This window comes from Brassica napus, chromosome A5 (assembly GCF_020379485.1).
Source record: "Brassica napus cultivar Da-Ae chromosome A5, Da-Ae, whole genome shotgun sequence".
NCBI lineage: Eukaryota > Viridiplantae > Streptophyta > Magnoliopsida > Brassicales > Brassicaceae > Brassica > Brassica napus.
In genome coordinates, this window is record NC_063438.1 from 19,285,690 (window position 1) to 19,300,629 (window position 14,940).

Sequence of the window (14,940 nt, forward strand, 5' to 3'; positions counted from 1 at the left end):
CTTGTTGTTGTCAGTTGTGTTGCGTGAGGTAACCAAAAATCCAAAATTGAAATTGAATTAAAGTAAACCGATAAACCGGATTTAACCCGACGTAAACCAGCAAGCCTTAACCCTTTTTAACTTGTTTCTTCTTCTTCCTCTCGCGCCGTCGTTCATTCTCTCTAAAACCCCTCTCAAGCAAAGTTGTTCAATCTTCTTCGTTTCGTTGTTAACTGTAAGCTTTCTTCTACTCCTTGATGTCAATCTCAGAGTATTACCTTCTTAGTTATAGACTGTAAATAGACCTCACATAGGTTAATAAAGCTATAAGCTTTCGTCCTTAGATATTGAATGAAGGTCACAGAACCAGTTATGGAGGCATTGCTTCTGTTAGATACAAACCCTAATCCAAAGATTGGTCCTTTATTGAGTTTTCAGCTTCTACCAGTTGGTTAAGAGTCTGAATGTCAAAACCCTAGTTCAAAGATTGAACCTTTATTGATTAAGAGTCTGAATATGTGGAGTAGCTTGACTTTGATTGATTTATTGTTGTTGTTATGTTCCTGTCCTGATTCTGAACCTGATTGTTGTTTTTATCAAATTTGGAGCAGATGTCATTTGAAGATGATTTTGTGGAAGATGATGAGATGAACATGATTGATGAAGACGTAGCATCTGACTCCGAAGCAGGATCTTTGTCAGATTCCGATTCAGAAAACGAGATCACTGAGAAGCTAGCTGAGCCGACAAAGACTGCTGTCTACAACAGAGATGGGCTTCTTGATAAGCTTCAAGACATTAGCTGGCCAGAAGATGTTGACTGGACTCATAAGCTCACCGTTGAGATCGAGCAAGGACAAGCCGTTGATGTAAACGACGACCTCGCTAGAGAGATGGCCTTCTACACTCAAGCACTCGAAGGGACGAGGCAGGCTTTCGAGAAGCTCCAGGAGATGGGACTGCCTTTCCTAAGGCCGGCTGATTACTACGCGGAGATGGTGAAGTCAGATACGCACATGGAGAAGGTGAAGTCTAAGCTTCTGTACGAGAAGAAACAGATGGAGGAGGCTGAAGAGAGGAGGAAAGCTAGGGATAACAAGAAGATGGCCAAGGAAGTACAGTCTCAGAAGATGAAGGAGCGCGCTAAGCAGAAGAAGGATGAGATTGAGTCTGTCAAGAAGTGGAGGAAACAGAGGCAGCAGAGTGGGTTTAGTGAGAAAGGAGCAGGAGAGCTTGATCTTGAGTTTGGAAATGGAAAGAGTTTCCAGAGAGGAGGTGGTAAGAAGAGACCAGGTGTGTCTCCCGGTGATCGGTCAGGAGGTAAAGGGAAGCCTACTTCGAGGATGAACAATAAGAAGAGGGAGTTTAGGGACTCCAAGTTTGGTCATGGTGGAAGGAAAGGGTTGAGTAAGCAGAACACTGCAGAGACGACTAATGATTTCAAAGGAGGGTTTCGTGGAGGCAAAGCTGGTGGAAACAAGAGACAGAAGAGATAAACAAGTTTTGGTTCATCTAAACTCATCTACAGTTTCATCATCACTACAAACTATTTCGTCATCTTGGATTATGTTTTGAGAGAATGTTTCTTTGAATTTTTGTAAGGGTCTTCGGACCAATATATTTCAAGTTAAAAGTTTTGTACTAATTAAAGCTCAACGTGTTTTCAAAGAACCTAGAGGTGGCAAGTTGTTTCTTCTTTGAAAATTCATCATTGAACAAATATGATTTTAACTAATTAAAAGATGATTATTGAAGTTGTATGCCATGGGTTTAAAGTCAAACTCAAGCCCTCTCTATTTTTTTTAGAAGAATCCACCAATATAGATTATGTTTTTGCTTTTCAATAGCAAAGCAGCTTACAATTCCATGTTCATGTCTTTTTGTCGAACCTGGATCCTTTATTCATTAATACAGGTATTCTTGAACTTTGACCATTCGCACCACACACCTATCAATATTAATATATCATTACATTAAGGTATATACAAATTCATTCAGAGCATCTTCAACTCCGTTTTATTTTTCACTTTAAAATAGAGTTTGGAGTAAAAATATTCTAATGGTATTCTATTTTCCACTTTATAATAGAATACAAAAATAGGTTTACTCCAAATATAGAGTAATTTTTTTTTTTGTTCATCACTCTAAAACAGAGCACCATTGGAGTAGAATTGAACTCTATTATACAATTACTCTATTATTTCCTTCGACCCTGTGCCTGACTGACTCGCTCTTCCCCTTACTATTTGTATGAATCTTGGAAATTTTATAACCTATATTTTCCTCCACATAAAATTGCAACAAGATATGCACTTTTTCAAGATGATGTGAAAAAAAAGAAAAATCAGTTTTCATATAGTTGTATGGGACCAAGCCAGTATTTTGTTTATATAGTGAGGCATTGATCTCCATGGAATTCATAATAACGTTGCTTCATCTACAAAGGTAAGAAATCAATTCAGTCCCCCTTTCTGATTCGTCAGAACAAGTCCATATAACAAAGATAATAAATTTGTGATATGGAGTCCTGAAATCAGGTAGATTAAACATAGAAAAGGGTACAAAATTCGATTTCTCATGCAACCAGTACAAATCTTGAGTGGGGTTATATATCAACAACTCGAGTTCAACGCTAGAAGAGAAGATTGATGCATGCTTGCAATGCTCATTATCAAATGGATTGTCACACCTGCAGGATTTGCCCTTCTAGCTGCTATGGAGGTTATGGAAGAGCATAAATATTTTAATTTTCCAGCAAAAGGAAATTCACTGGAGAAGCTTATTGAGATATGCACGTGAGAATGCAACAGAATGGAAACAATTGGAAAGTAAGTTTGAAGAGACTCATACAAGTCGAAGACAGAGCAATCGATCTCCTGAGTGTCTACATTGGAAAAGACCTGGGATTGGGTGGGTTAAGTGTAATACTGATGGAGCTTATAATTCTCTACTAAATCAAAGTTCGGCTGGTTGGATTATAAGAGAAGCTAATGGCACTTACAAAGGTTCGGCTCAAGCAAGGGGGAGGGTGACTAATGATGCTTTGGAATCTGAGCTACAAGCTATACTGATGGCGTTACAACACTGCTGGAGTTTGGGTTATAGGAACGTTATTATGGAAAGTGATTGTCAGAAGGCGATAGATATCATTAGTAAAAAGAGACTTCACTTTGCATACTATAATTGGAAACGAGAGATCCAATGGTGGGCGGCTAAGTTTCAAGATGTTAAATTTCAATGGACAAGAAGAAGCGCAAATAAAGTTGCAGATTTGTTGGCAAAACGAATTGAAGACGGTGTAGCATTTTCCTTCCATTATTATGTACCGCAGTTCTTAAGTGTATTACTTCATGAAAATTACTTACATTCAAGTTAATTTCAATAAATGGACGTTATAAAAGTAAAGTAAATAGATGTGGGCTAAGGCCGGATATAAAGAGAATGATGGGCCTAATAATGAAAACCTATATAGGAATTTACTAAAACATCCTTATTCTCCCCGTAGACAATATAATAATAATACTAAAAGAAGTCTTGTTCGGCAAGACGCCGGAGAAAAGCAAAATCGGAATCGAACAGATCTTAAAGCAAAGAAGAAGATGGAGTGCGTATTCGGTCTAGTCGGGAAGGGATTCGCCATCGTGGCGGCGGATACATCGGCGGTGCACAGTATCCTTCTCCACAAAAACAACGAGGACAAGATCATGCTCCTTGACTCCCACAAGCTCGTCGCTGCCAGCGGCGAGCCTGGTGATCGGTAAAATCCCTCTTCCTTTTCCCTCTCTCTATCGATTTAGAAGTTAAATTAGTATAATACTTTCGAAAATTGGTAGGGTTCAGTTCACGGAGTACGTTCAGAAGAACGTGTCGCTGTACAAGTTCCGCAACGGCATCCCTTTGACTACCGCCGCCGCTGCCAACTTCACTCGCGGAGAGCTCGCCACCGCCTTGAGGAAGGTCAGCTATTTACATCGAATACTTCTTTGGATCCTTTTGCAGTCCTTTGCAGTGTTAATGTTAAAGTTGATGATTAGCCATTGTATCTTTGTTTCTTAAGCTCTCAACTGTCTCTCTTGGATTTTGATTCCCTTGTTCTGTTCTGTGTGGGAGTAGTGTCGAGTTTTGTTGTTATGAGATTACTGTAAGTTTGAACTGTTTGAGGAAGATGTTTATTTTGTCTTAATTTGATTCAATTTTTGAGTGAAGAGTTGTGTGGATCCTCTGCAATGCTGTGCTTATAATGATAACAATAATAATGTTAAGGTTGCTTACAGCCAATCTGTCTTTGTTTCTTGAGCTTAATCGTCTCTCTCAGGTTCTTCGGTTCCTTGGTCTATTTGGTTGGTAGTGTTGAGTTTTTGTTGTGGTTCTCAAGTGACTGTATGTTTGAACTGTTTTAGTTAGGTTTGATTCATTAGTAAGTCGAAGATCTGATTGGAGAAGATGGGTATGTTTCTGCTATTTTGATTGGATCGTGTCTATCTCAAAGTTAGCAACTTCATGCCCTGTTCAGTTCTTGAATGTTCATACAAAAGCATGGTAGATAGTCGCCTATAACCAATTGATCACTACAAGAAGTTTCCTTAAATTGTTATTGTCTGGACTACTGATGCATTTGTGTGTGTGTGTGTGTGCAAAAGATGAAACTGGGTTAAAATACAGAGTTTCGTATGTGCTAGCTTTGCTATGATTGTGCTCTTTCAAGGGTACTCTGGTTTACGAGATTTGATTATGTAAATCTGATACTCTAGGCTATATATATATATATATATCTCATAATTGTACAGTTCTGAGGGCTAAGCGCAAGACGGCTATATGGCTTTTGGTTCTGTTTTCTTTTTTTTTTAGTTTGGCCTCTAATCAATTGATGTTAACAAGTTTAAGATAACCCAATTGTTTTTGTTTTTGTTTTGCTTCTCTTTGATCAGAACCCGTATTCTGTGAATATCCTGATGGCTGGCTACGACGAAGAGAGCGGTGCCTCCCTGTACTATATCGACTACATTGCAACCCTTCACAGAGTTGACAAGGGTGCTTTTGGTTACGGCTCTTACTTCTCCCTCTCCACCATGGACAGGCATTACCGCGAGGATATGTCTGTGGAAGAAGCCATTGAACTGGTCGACAAGTGCATACTTGAGATCCGGTCAAGACTGGTCGTTGCGCCACCAAACTTTGTGATCAAGATTGTTGACAAAGATGGAGCTCGTGATTACGCCTGGCGTCAGTCCGTACAGGACGTCACAACTGCGGCTGTCTGAGTTGTTGTGTTTGGTTCCAGAATTTATGTTTCCTCAGCTGTGACATTTGCTTTTGTTGGGAGATTTGTGTTTTTGACATTTTATTTAGTTTGAGAATCAACATTAATCATCAAGCAAACGAGAACAAATATAAACTTATAATTCTGCACCGCATTAATCAAATCACATTGAAAAAGCAAATGAACAATGAAATCAATAGAATTTGAGAACTACGAGGCTGATGCCAAAGAAGAGAAGCGAAGATGAGAGGGCGTAGGCGGATGAAGGAGTGAGAGAAGGTCGACTGGTGCTTCCTCCGTCCCAGCCGTAGGACCCGCAGAGTCCACGGTTGGTGTAAAAGGCTAAGTTGCATCGGACTGTGGTGTCTGAGCTGCTGGGGTCGGTTCTTGGACAATTGGAGTTGTTGCTGGACCTGGAGACATCGCCGGGCCAAATGTACCAGCAGGTCCTGTCACAAACAATACAGACTCTCATAATTAGTTGTTGCAAACTGATTATGTGATTAGCTGAGATAAGGATATAATTAATTGCTTAATTACCAGGAGCAGCAGCTGGAGCAATATTGGCTGTTCAAAAAGAAGACCAAACATAAAATTAGATACTGACGGATTCAATCAGGCACATAAAAATGTAACGTAGAGAGGGGAATTATAGTATTCATTTGCCTTTGCATTGAATAGGGACTCTAGGCATGTTACAAGCACGGGGAAGAGAGACGGCCGTTGTACGGTTAATAGGAATATTAAAAGGAACACTGCCGGTGACAATAAGACAGACATCCCATTCCTCCGGTGGTCAAAGACCTCAGCGAGTTACAACAATCAGACGACGGTGAAGTTCCGTTGCTGGTGCTGTTGGTTAAGAAGCTCATACAAGGACCAACTGTAGTCACCATAGACGGAGTACATTGGCTAAGTGGCGGTTGTGTTAGTGCAGATGAGGCGACGAAAAACAAGTGCAGAAAGTAAACCACACAAAATTTGTTAACGGGGTTCGTTTCCTACATCCCCGGGACCTCGTCCAGATTTCATTGACTTAGAACAAGGAGCAACCTACAATTGCTATATGATACAACACACACTAGTGTTTACCACTCTTTTCTAAGTAGCAATCTACAAAGATTAGGAATCAAGCACGCATGCATAGATCACCATCCGACGCATCGGAGCACACTGTCTTCTACAGCTGCAATCTTCACAGATCTCTTCAATGAAATCGCCTCTGCTAAACTCCCCCTGAGTCTAGGCTTCAATCTTCCACTTCTCGGAAGTACTTCACCAAGTACGTCAGCACCCAACGCACACCAGTGACACCAAAAGCTTGATCACCCAAGCCCACACAAAGCTCACACGAGCTATACACGATGGCTAACTCCACCACACAAAGCGCCAACTCCAACGCCACCAAACTAAGTCCACATCAGACTCCATCAGACAATGCTTCAGAATGTCCTTCGACACCAAGCAGTAACACACACCAAGGAAACCTCTCTCTCTCTTCTCTGAGGTCTGGCTTTCTCATAAGGCACGTCCCACCTTATATAGCAGACCCGAACTTGCTCTCCACGTCTTCAACTTGCTCTTCAAGTCTCCCAAATACCCTTAAGGTAACTTTCCATTTTCATTAATGGAAAACTTCATCTTCAAGCAGACTCCCTTTTGCTTTATGGAAAACGTCCATATGTCTTCAAACACATATCTTTTTTCCTTTTTCAAGCTCAGCAAGTCCACAGACATCACAAAACCCAAACTCACATTAAGCTCCATCTTCATGACACACGCCTGTAGTACCTCATGTAGTACTTCGCGAACTGATACAAATCATCTCAGGAAACTGCATCTTCAATCTCCCCCTTTTTGACTATGCATGTACACTCATCATAACCGACTTGAAAACCACGTCTTCAGGTTGCTGGCTGCTAACCGGAAAAGCTAGCACTGCGAGTAAAGCCAGGACGAGTATAACCTTAATCTTCGACATTGTTGATCGATCGAGCTTTGCTTCTATTGTTTTAAAGTAAGAAAGTGTGTGGGTTCTTTTGTTTGAATTGTCTTGTATTTTGTGCTGAAGAAGTAAGCAATTGTGAGATATGTTTTATAGGTAGACAAAAGTGGAGGGAACGAAGGAAGTGTGTATAGGTTAACTACTGATAAGTAGTTATGTTCTTTTCCGTTAATATAGGGTCGTTGGTGGTAATGAATTGGCCAATGGGATGCCTTCACTTGTACAAACTACAAAGGAGCGTGGTAGATAGCTCGTCTTGGATTGTATTAGTTGAACTACTCTTCGATGGTTGTTCTGTTTTGGTACCTAAATTCCATTTTAACTTAATCCCATTAATATATCGACTTACACAAGTAACACAATTTCACATGTTGTCAACAATGAAAAAGGTTTGGGATGCGTTAGATAAATCATAAAATGATTAGACTGTAGTGTAATGTATCATTCTTAACGGTAGATAGTTTGAGCTTTCCTTTAGTTTAAAAACACGGCAACCATGTGATTAACATGGCTCACCATTGGATGTAAAGCAAAGCTTTGAGACATATTTTCAGTTAGAACGTCACAGGACTTGGTAATAAAAAACGATGTCCTAACTGATATTATTCGACACCTGTTGGTCAAGTCAAACAAAAGGGTGAATCCAAAGAAAAGAATAACAACACTACGAAACAATCAAAACCTTAACCAATAAGTAGTTCAACAACCCACTAGTAACTAATGACTAAACCGTCACATAGACGACCGACCTCAAAAATAAAACAAACAAATGTAAACAGTTCTGTTCACAACACAACAACACTTTGTGTCCAAACCGCCCAAAAGACGCAAATACTTCACGGAAACAGTTAGAAAAGTAGGAGAAAGTTGGTCACCGGTATTAAGCCACCTTTTGTCATTTTTTCTACTCCCTCAATCCCTTATTTATATCCTCCATTTAATCTCCAGAGACTTCACAAATCAAACAAACAAATACAAATACAACAAAACAAAACTCAAAAAGGATTCTAAACACATCCCAAGAAAGCATGAAAATGGGAATGGGTTTAGTGGTGCTTACAGTTTTTATGGCTGTGATGTCTTCTACAAGAGTCCTTGCTCAGTCGACTTGCACATCCGCTTTGATCAGCATGTCTCCGTGTCTCAACTACATAACAGGAAACACAACCTCTCCGTCTCAGCAATGCTGCAGTCAGCTGGGTAACGTTGTCAGGTCTTCTCCTGATTGTTTGTGTCAAGTCCTCAACGGTGGTGGCTCTCAGCTCGGGATCAACGTTAACCAAACACAGGCTCTTGCTTTGCCTAGAGCTTGTAATGTTCAGACTCCTCCTGTCAGTCGCTGTAACAACGGTAAGAGCTTTCAAGATTAAGCACCTTACTAAGATTGTTCCAAAACATGTAAATCTTATGCAGTATTGTTCAATTTTTTGCAGGTGGTGGTTCTACTGCTGACTCTCCTGCAGATTCACCAAACTCTTCAGGTAAAATTACTTCAGATGAACGTAACATACACCAATCTCAATATATATATATATATATATTCACGGTTATCTAATGCATCCATGTTGGGAACTGTTTTTGTTAGGACCAGGAAATGGATCGAAAACTGTACCAGTAGGAGAAGGAGAAGGGGAAGGACCATCGTCAGACGGAAGCTCTATTAAGTTCTCATATCCTCTTCTTGCCTTCCTTTCCGCTGCTTCCTACATGGCAATTTTCTTGAAATACTGAGTTTCCCCATCCACGGTTCTCCTGAATCTTTTATACTACTCAGATTGCATTCTTTATTTTTCCCTACTTGTTCACATTTCCTTGTGACTTCGTGTGATGTATTTATTCTGTGCTCCGTGAGTCCCTACTCTCCGGGTGATATTGGATCTCTTTACCTTTTTATAATAAACACTACTTTTCAGAACACAGTTTTAAGAACAGACCATTAGCTTCATGAACATAAATTGGAAATCTAAATGTTCTAAATTCAAACTCGAGGTCCAGAAATGGCATATACAAAACAAGATATCCTAAACGGAAGGAAAAACTGTGTCAGGTTCAAATGAAAGAGAACATCCTATAGAGTATGACAGACTTTAATAAACAGCAGAAGATAATAAGTATGTAGATAGGAACCCTGTATACATTACATACCGTTCACATATCGCTGGAGTCTTCACAGCTCAAGCTAAGCGGAAAGTAGAAACTTCCTCACCCATTCAATGGCTAATATTCTTGAAACATAGAACCTCAACCTGTAACAAACAAGATGAGACGAAGATATGACCACGAGGGCTTGTGTTACGCCCATATACGCCACTTTTTTTAACAAGAAAGTTTCAAGTCTCTGAATCTTGTGAATGTTATAAAATCCTTTTGCATTGTAGGCTCTACAAATATGATAATAATAATACATCAAAATGTATTAATAGATATCAACCTTTAGAAGAGACCAAGACAACTTCAAACAAAGCCGACGAACAATTTAACTCACCAGTAATGGAAACAACTGCACTGCATAACATGTTTATCTTGCTAATGTTACAGAAGGTATAAAAATAATCAGAAACAAGAATGAAAATTGATACATAAAGTGGCTTTCTACAGCTGCTAGATGCTAAGAATGTGACCGAGACCGAACAAACTCCTCAAGTTTTTCCCAGACTTCTAATGCTGCTGCCCGGTCTTGATGCCTCTTGTTCTTACTAATCTGAAAACACACAGGAGTTCCTCCATTCAGTAAATCATATCTCAATACCAGAATCAACATAAAAGCAGATAAAGCTTTAAAAATTTCTCACCGAGATAATCTTCACATTCCACTGCTTCACCGTCTTGGCTGATTCAATACTATCATCTTCAAACCGTAAGAAGAACCCAATTACTGTAAACAAAAGAAACAACCATTAAAACCTCAAGTCATTCAAATTTCAATCCCAAGAAAACCATAAAGATATGAACTTTAGAATCATTATCACTTACTCTTATTGAAAATCTCAACATGGTCCTTGAAAGGCCAATCCTTGAACTGCCAATCCTTCCCCAACACAAAAACCGCAACAACACGGTCCCAGTCATCAGGCTTCAAAGCAGAAGGCTTATCCCTAACCTCATAAGCAGTCACAACCCTCTCCCTATCTCTACTAAACTTCTTCTGAACCGTAATACAATCCGGCTTCACCCCTTTCATCTCCTTAGCCTTAACATCATTCGGTATATAAACCCCATCCTCAAGAAACTCCTTCACATTGTAAATAGTAATCAGCGTCTGAAACGCACTGGGGACAAGAATAATCGGCACACCTTCCCCAATCTTCCTAAGCTTAGACTTAGGGTTAGCATCATAACCAGAATCATCTCCCCCGCCGCCGGTGAACCCTACAATGCCTCTCTCTTCAGCTCCCATCAACCTACTCTTCGCGACCAAACCGTCTTTCCTCTGGTGAGACTCGATCCTCTGCCTCTCCTCTTCCCTCTTGGTCGAATTCACCAGCACGCTGTGGAAGTCCCTGTTCTTGCACTCGAGGATCGCGTCTCGGCTCTTCAACGGCCTCTCGTTGGACCGAATCAGCATAATGTAATCAACGTCCTCTCCGCCGGACGATTTGCCGTAACCGTCGGCCTCTTCGATTGCGTTTTCTCGGGAGACGAAGGCCGAGTTGTCTTGATCGGGTCTGTACTCTTCGTTCTGCTTCTGGCTCTGCGCGTTCTGCTGCTGGAGCAGGAGGTAGTCGATCGAGTCGGAGGAGGCTACTCTCCCGGTGAGGTAGTCGAGGAGAGGCTTCCGATCCGGTAAGGTTACGGCGGGGACGGAGTTTTTGACGGTGGATTGCATGTACTCGCCGAGTTTGAGGTGGTGGTTCTTCACGTAGTGGACTAAGGCTTCTAGAGTGTAGAGGCTTCCGCCTTTGGATCTGTACGCCGTCTCCGTCGCGCAGGGGAAGGAGTAACCCGATCCGAATCGGTAATTGGCTCCGACCCGCTCGATTTTATCCAGGTCTCCGCGCGTCGTGAAGTCCTTGAGCACCGATAACGGATCCATTGCGAGAGAGAGAGATTCTGATTTCGATCTTCGTGAGGAGTAAATTAGTAATTTTGAGATGTGAGGATCCGGTAATATGGGATAGAGAGAGAGGCTGAGTTCGATCTTAGGGTTTATGCTAAGAAGAAGCTCAGGGAGAGAGATTCGTGAGGAAAAAAGGAAAAGATGAAGAGGAAGACGGTGAACTAGTAATTTTGGAGTGATAGGCCCATAATATAATGGGCTTTTACGCTCATTAGATTTTTTTTTAACGGCAACTTATAAATTTTATTAAGATTAGGAGATGGGCGTTCGGGTATTTGTTCGGGTTCGGATCGAGTATTTTGGATTTTTGGGTATTTTGGTATAGAAGTGTAGAATCCATTCAGGTATTTCTATATTTTGGGTTGGATTCGGATATTTTTAGTTCGCGTTCGGTTATTTCGGATCGGGTTCGGATATTTAGATTTTGAAAAACCAAAATTAAATTTTCATTTTTTAAATTTCTTATATTTAAAAATATAATTTTTGTAAAAAAAATACAATTTTGGAAATTTTTTATTTTGAGATCCTTTCCGAGCCAATAGAGAGAGTTATCTTAGGGTTATGCTCAAGCTTCGCGAGGAGAAAAGTGTAAGGAAGTAAATTAGTAGGCCCAGAGTAAGCCCGATAAGATTCTTTTCGGGTTTATGCTACGAACTCCGAAGCTTCGTGAGGAAAATAATAAGAATGTAAATTAATGTGGAAGCACCGTAGCCTAGTGGTTATGGTTTAAAGGTTTCTACACCCAGGTCTAGGGTTCAAATCCCAGACTATGCAATTTCTTGCAGATTGCACAGGAAATCCAGGTTTCAATTCCCGGAGCAAGCGATTTATTCAACAATTATGCGATTACAGAAGAAAGGCTTACAAGGATTTCTCAACATGGTGCAAATAAATCCGGTCAGGCGTGATCTTCATAGGACGGCTCAAATGATGCAGTTAGGCGTAGATCCTCATAAGGCAGGTAGAATTGTCGGTTATCGAATCGTCTTTGAAATCTTTCTCATAATTGTAATATCTAAATAAATCCCCGACAAAAAAAAAAAAAAAAATTAATAATTTCGAAGGTAAATATGAAAATATAGGCCCAAATTGTTAATGGGCTTTGAAACCCAATATAACTATTTCTGTAGATTTTCTGGTATAGCTCGTTTTAGAGTATTTAATTGCGATACAAGTTACACAGCTTTTATAACCATAACCATGGAAACGTCACCAAGTATCTTCCTCCGTCCGTTTGATCTCTCAGACGCCGAAGACGTTCTTAAATGGGCCGGTGATGATGACGTCACACGTTACCTTCGATGGACCTCCGTTAAAACCGTGGAAGAAGCCCGACAACACATCCTTCAAACGGCCATACCACACCCGTGGCGCCGTTCCATTTGTCTTCTCAAAGACGGTCGTTCGATAGGTTGCGTCTCCGTCAGGCCTGATACTGGCGATGGTAGGTGCCGAGCTGACCTTGGATACGCCGTCTCTAGACAGTTTTGGGGACGGGGGATAGCCACGGCGGCGGTGAGGATGGCCGTGGAACAAGCTTTTGAGATTTTTCCGGACGTGGTGAGGCTACAAGCGGTGGTTGAGGTGGAGAATGAAGCGTCTCGGAAAGTTTTGGAGAAAGCTGGGTTTGAAAAGGAGGGTTTGCTTAAAAAGTATGGTTTTTGCAAAGGAGGTATTAGAGATATGTTTTTGTATAGTTTTGTTAAGGTCCTCAAGGAGGAAATGGGAGAAATAGGGAAGTAATAATGTTATAATATCAGGCTCTTACCGAAATGGTAGAGAAGAAAAAATGTTTTGAAAAAATGTTTACGGTAACGAGTGATGGTGCCGTAACTACTATATATGAATTCCTATTTTAATTGTGTTTGGCCCTGTAACTAAAGCCTAATGACTTGAAAACGTTTTTCTTCTTCTGTTTTAATATACGAAAGCCTAAGTTACAAAAAAAAAACGAGTGTGGTGCCTTTTGTCTCCAACTCTCCATCTTCTTATAAGTTTTTTTTGTTGGTAAAGTGGTGTCATATGAATTATGGGTCTATCAAGTATTGTTATCTCAGCTAAAAAGTTACTATAAATAGTTTAGAGATTATAAGACTTGGTGATATTTATGATAAAACTAATATTACATATTATATTGTGATTTTCGTGCTTCTCCGGTCGAAGATCCTAGATATCCAAGAAAAAAATGAATTAAGGATCTGTTGTTGGTGACTTTTTGTTTCTTCCTCATTGTCTTTCTTGTTCAATTGCCTCCACGAAAAGACTGAAAGAACCATAGTAGTTTAAACGTCATTAGAAGTATTATCCGAAAACATTTTAGTTCATACAATAGATAGTCACTAACTTATAACACCATATAAGGTAGCTAGACCGATATGCACGCTACACGCAGAGTTCTTTGCTAAAAGTTTGTGTCACTATTATTTTTAGAAAGAAAAAGATAACCGTAGAAAAAATGAAAGCCCTAAAAGACAGAAATCGAACGAATGTTGATACAAAAGATCCAACTAAACTCAATGTAATGCTAAATGCAGTAAAAAGTTACAAAAAACAATAATTTAGATGCAGCCTTATAGAACACAAATTAAAAAAAGGAAAAACTGAAAAAATTGGACACTTTGAACTTTTGTCTGTCACAATAAAACTTCTCATACTTTTGACAATTTTGGACATGTTTTACCCTTTTTTAATGAGAAAAATAGTAAATTGAATTTTAAAAATGTAAAAAAATATAAAAAATGTTGGAAACATAAGTATGACAATATATATGTTTAAACTTAAAAAAAAAAATTGGAATCATATTTTATTTTATCTTCTAGGTACAGTTAGAAAATTCATTTTAGTAATCTACCTAGTTTATATGTCTGATTCTAAGTTTTAAACATAGATATATCTAGGGTATATATTGTAAACTAACATTTCTTGTATAATCTAGCACATATAGAATTGATTACGTTATAATCAAGAAAGATGTTTTCGGTCTACCTACAGTTTGATAACGATATATAGCCACAATTCAATGATATATGTCGGTTATATTACGTGACATAACTTGTTCTGCCTTTTACCTTATATGACGCCTTAAAGAAGAATATGTTTCTCGCCTACTATATTTTGTTCTGCGTAGCTAGTATACATATTCGAGGTAAATCCGGAAAATATGGAAACTTTCATATTCAATTGAAGATGTTTCCTGAATCTAAACTATATAACATCATAAATCTCTCAAAGAATATTTTATTTAATATCTTTAATAAATTTAGTCTAAACCAAAAATCTGGAAGTTCCATATTTTTTTTAAATATCTTTACTAAATACCGATTAATCGGGGATTAATTTTAAACACCATTTTTCAATTTTCAGAAAATTGTTTATATTGCATAGTGATTTGTATAGAGAACATTATTTATTGATGGGGCCTACTGGGAATTGGATAGGTTTATGTTACATGGTTGTCAGGTTCGATCTCCAAGAAGCGCATTTTGTTCTTTTTAGTGTTTATTTTCATTAATGGCATAACCGTAAATAAGTCATCATCTTTCTTAACAGTTTTTAGGGTTACAGAGATATTTTTACAGAGCCACCATGCTTTCTTTGATTGATTTCGTCCATTATTTTTGCATTTTTTTTGCTGGGTAT

General features: G+C 39.2%; 4 protein-coding genes and 2 pseudogenes across 5 annotated transcripts; 4 read left to right on the plus strand and 2 right to left on the minus strand.

Moving 5' to 3' along the window:
- Positions 1 to 93: 93 nt before the first annotated feature.
- On the plus strand, positions 94 to 1,629 carry LOC125608769 (probable rRNA-processing protein EBP2 homolog). The gene is made up of 2 exons (XM_048779246.1): positions 94 to 214; positions 591 to 1,629. Exon 2 carries the CDS (start codon positions 591 to 593, stop codon positions 1,473 to 1,475), a length of 885 nt encoding a protein of 294 aa, XP_048635203.1. The 5' UTR covers positions 94 to 214; the 3' UTR covers positions 1,476 to 1,629.
- Positions 1,630 to 3,503: 1,874 nt separating this feature from the next.
- LOC106451769 (proteasome subunit beta type-2-A-like) lies at positions 3,504 to 5,378 on the plus strand. The gene is made up of 3 exons (XM_013893746.3): positions 3,504 to 3,736; positions 3,813 to 3,936; positions 4,908 to 5,378. The coding sequence occupies exons 1-3, from the start codon at positions 3,579 to 3,581 to the stop codon at positions 5,238 to 5,240; spliced, it is 615 nt and encodes a 204-aa protein (XP_013749200.1). The 5' UTR covers positions 3,504 to 3,578; the 3' UTR covers positions 5,241 to 5,378.
- Positions 5,379 to 5,432: 54 nt separating this feature from the next.
- Positions 5,433 to 7,220, minus strand: LOC106451770 (annotated as a pseudogene).
- A 227-nt stretch (positions 7,221 to 7,447) lies between these two features.
- On the plus strand, positions 7,448 to 9,161 carry LOC106451767 (annotated as a pseudogene). The gene is made up of 4 exons (XR_007339404.1): positions 7,448 to 7,532; positions 8,024 to 8,594; positions 8,678 to 8,725; positions 8,830 to 9,161. The product of XR_007339404.1 is annotated as a non-specific lipid transfer protein GPI-anchored 5-like (transcript).
- Positions 9,162 to 9,735: 574 nt separating this feature from the next.
- LOC125608771 (protein CDC73 homolog) lies at positions 9,736 to 11,459 on the minus strand. The gene is made up of 3 exons (XM_048779248.1): positions 10,218 to 11,459; positions 10,037 to 10,119; positions 9,736 to 9,945 (listed from the first exon to the last, which is right to left on the minus strand). Exons 1-3 carry the CDS (start codon positions 11,275 to 11,277, stop codon positions 9,853 to 9,855), a joined length of 1,236 nt encoding a protein of 411 aa, XP_048635205.1. The 5' UTR covers positions 11,278 to 11,459; the 3' UTR covers positions 9,736 to 9,852.
- A 921-nt stretch (positions 11,460 to 12,380) lies between these two features.
- On the plus strand, positions 12,381 to 13,200 carry LOC106424714 (uncharacterized N-acetyltransferase p20-like). The gene has a single exon (XM_013865462.3). The coding sequence runs from the start codon at positions 12,397 to 12,399 to the stop codon at positions 13,042 to 13,044; it is 648 nt and encodes a 215-aa protein (XP_013720916.2). The 5' UTR covers positions 12,381 to 12,396; the 3' UTR covers positions 13,045 to 13,200.
- Positions 13,201 to 14,940: the final 1,740 nt, after the last annotated feature.

What these genes read in the sequence shown, in the direction of transcription:
- LOC125608771 (XM_048779248.1), bottom strand. Translation starts at nt 11,277, where the DNA reads ATGGATCCGTTATCGGTGCTCAAGGACTTCACGACGCGCGGAGACCTG. An exon ending in TGTTGAGATTTTCAATAAGA is followed by an intron (nt 10,120 to 10,217) that starts GTAAGTGATAAT and finishes TTTTGTTTACAG; the next exon opens with TAATTGGGTTCTTCTTACGG. An exon ending in GGAATGTGAAGATTATCTCG is followed by an intron (nt 9,946 to 10,036) that starts GTGAGAAATTTT and finishes GTGTGTTTTCAG; the next exon opens with ATTAGTAAGAACAAGAGGCA.
- LOC106451769 (XM_013893746.3), top strand. Translation starts at nt 3,579, where the DNA reads ATGGAGTGCGTATTCGGTCTAGTCGGGAAGGGATTCGCCATCGTGGCG. An exon ending in AGCGGCGAGCCTGGTGATCG is followed by an intron (nt 3,737 to 3,812) that starts GTAAAATCCCTC and finishes GAAAATTGGTAG; the next exon opens with GGTTCAGTTCACGGAGTACG. An exon ending in TCGCCACCGCCTTGAGGAAG is followed by an intron (nt 3,937 to 4,907) that starts GTCAGCTATTTA and finishes CTCTTTGATCAG; the next exon opens with AACCCGTATTCTGTGAATAT.
- LOC106424714 (XM_013865462.3), top strand. Translation starts at nt 12,397, where the DNA reads ATGGGCTTTGAAACCCAATATAACTATTTCTGTAGATTTTCTGGTATA.
- LOC125608769 (XM_048779246.1), top strand. Translation starts at nt 591, where the DNA reads ATGTCATTTGAAGATGATTTTGTGGAAGATGATGAGATGAACATGATT.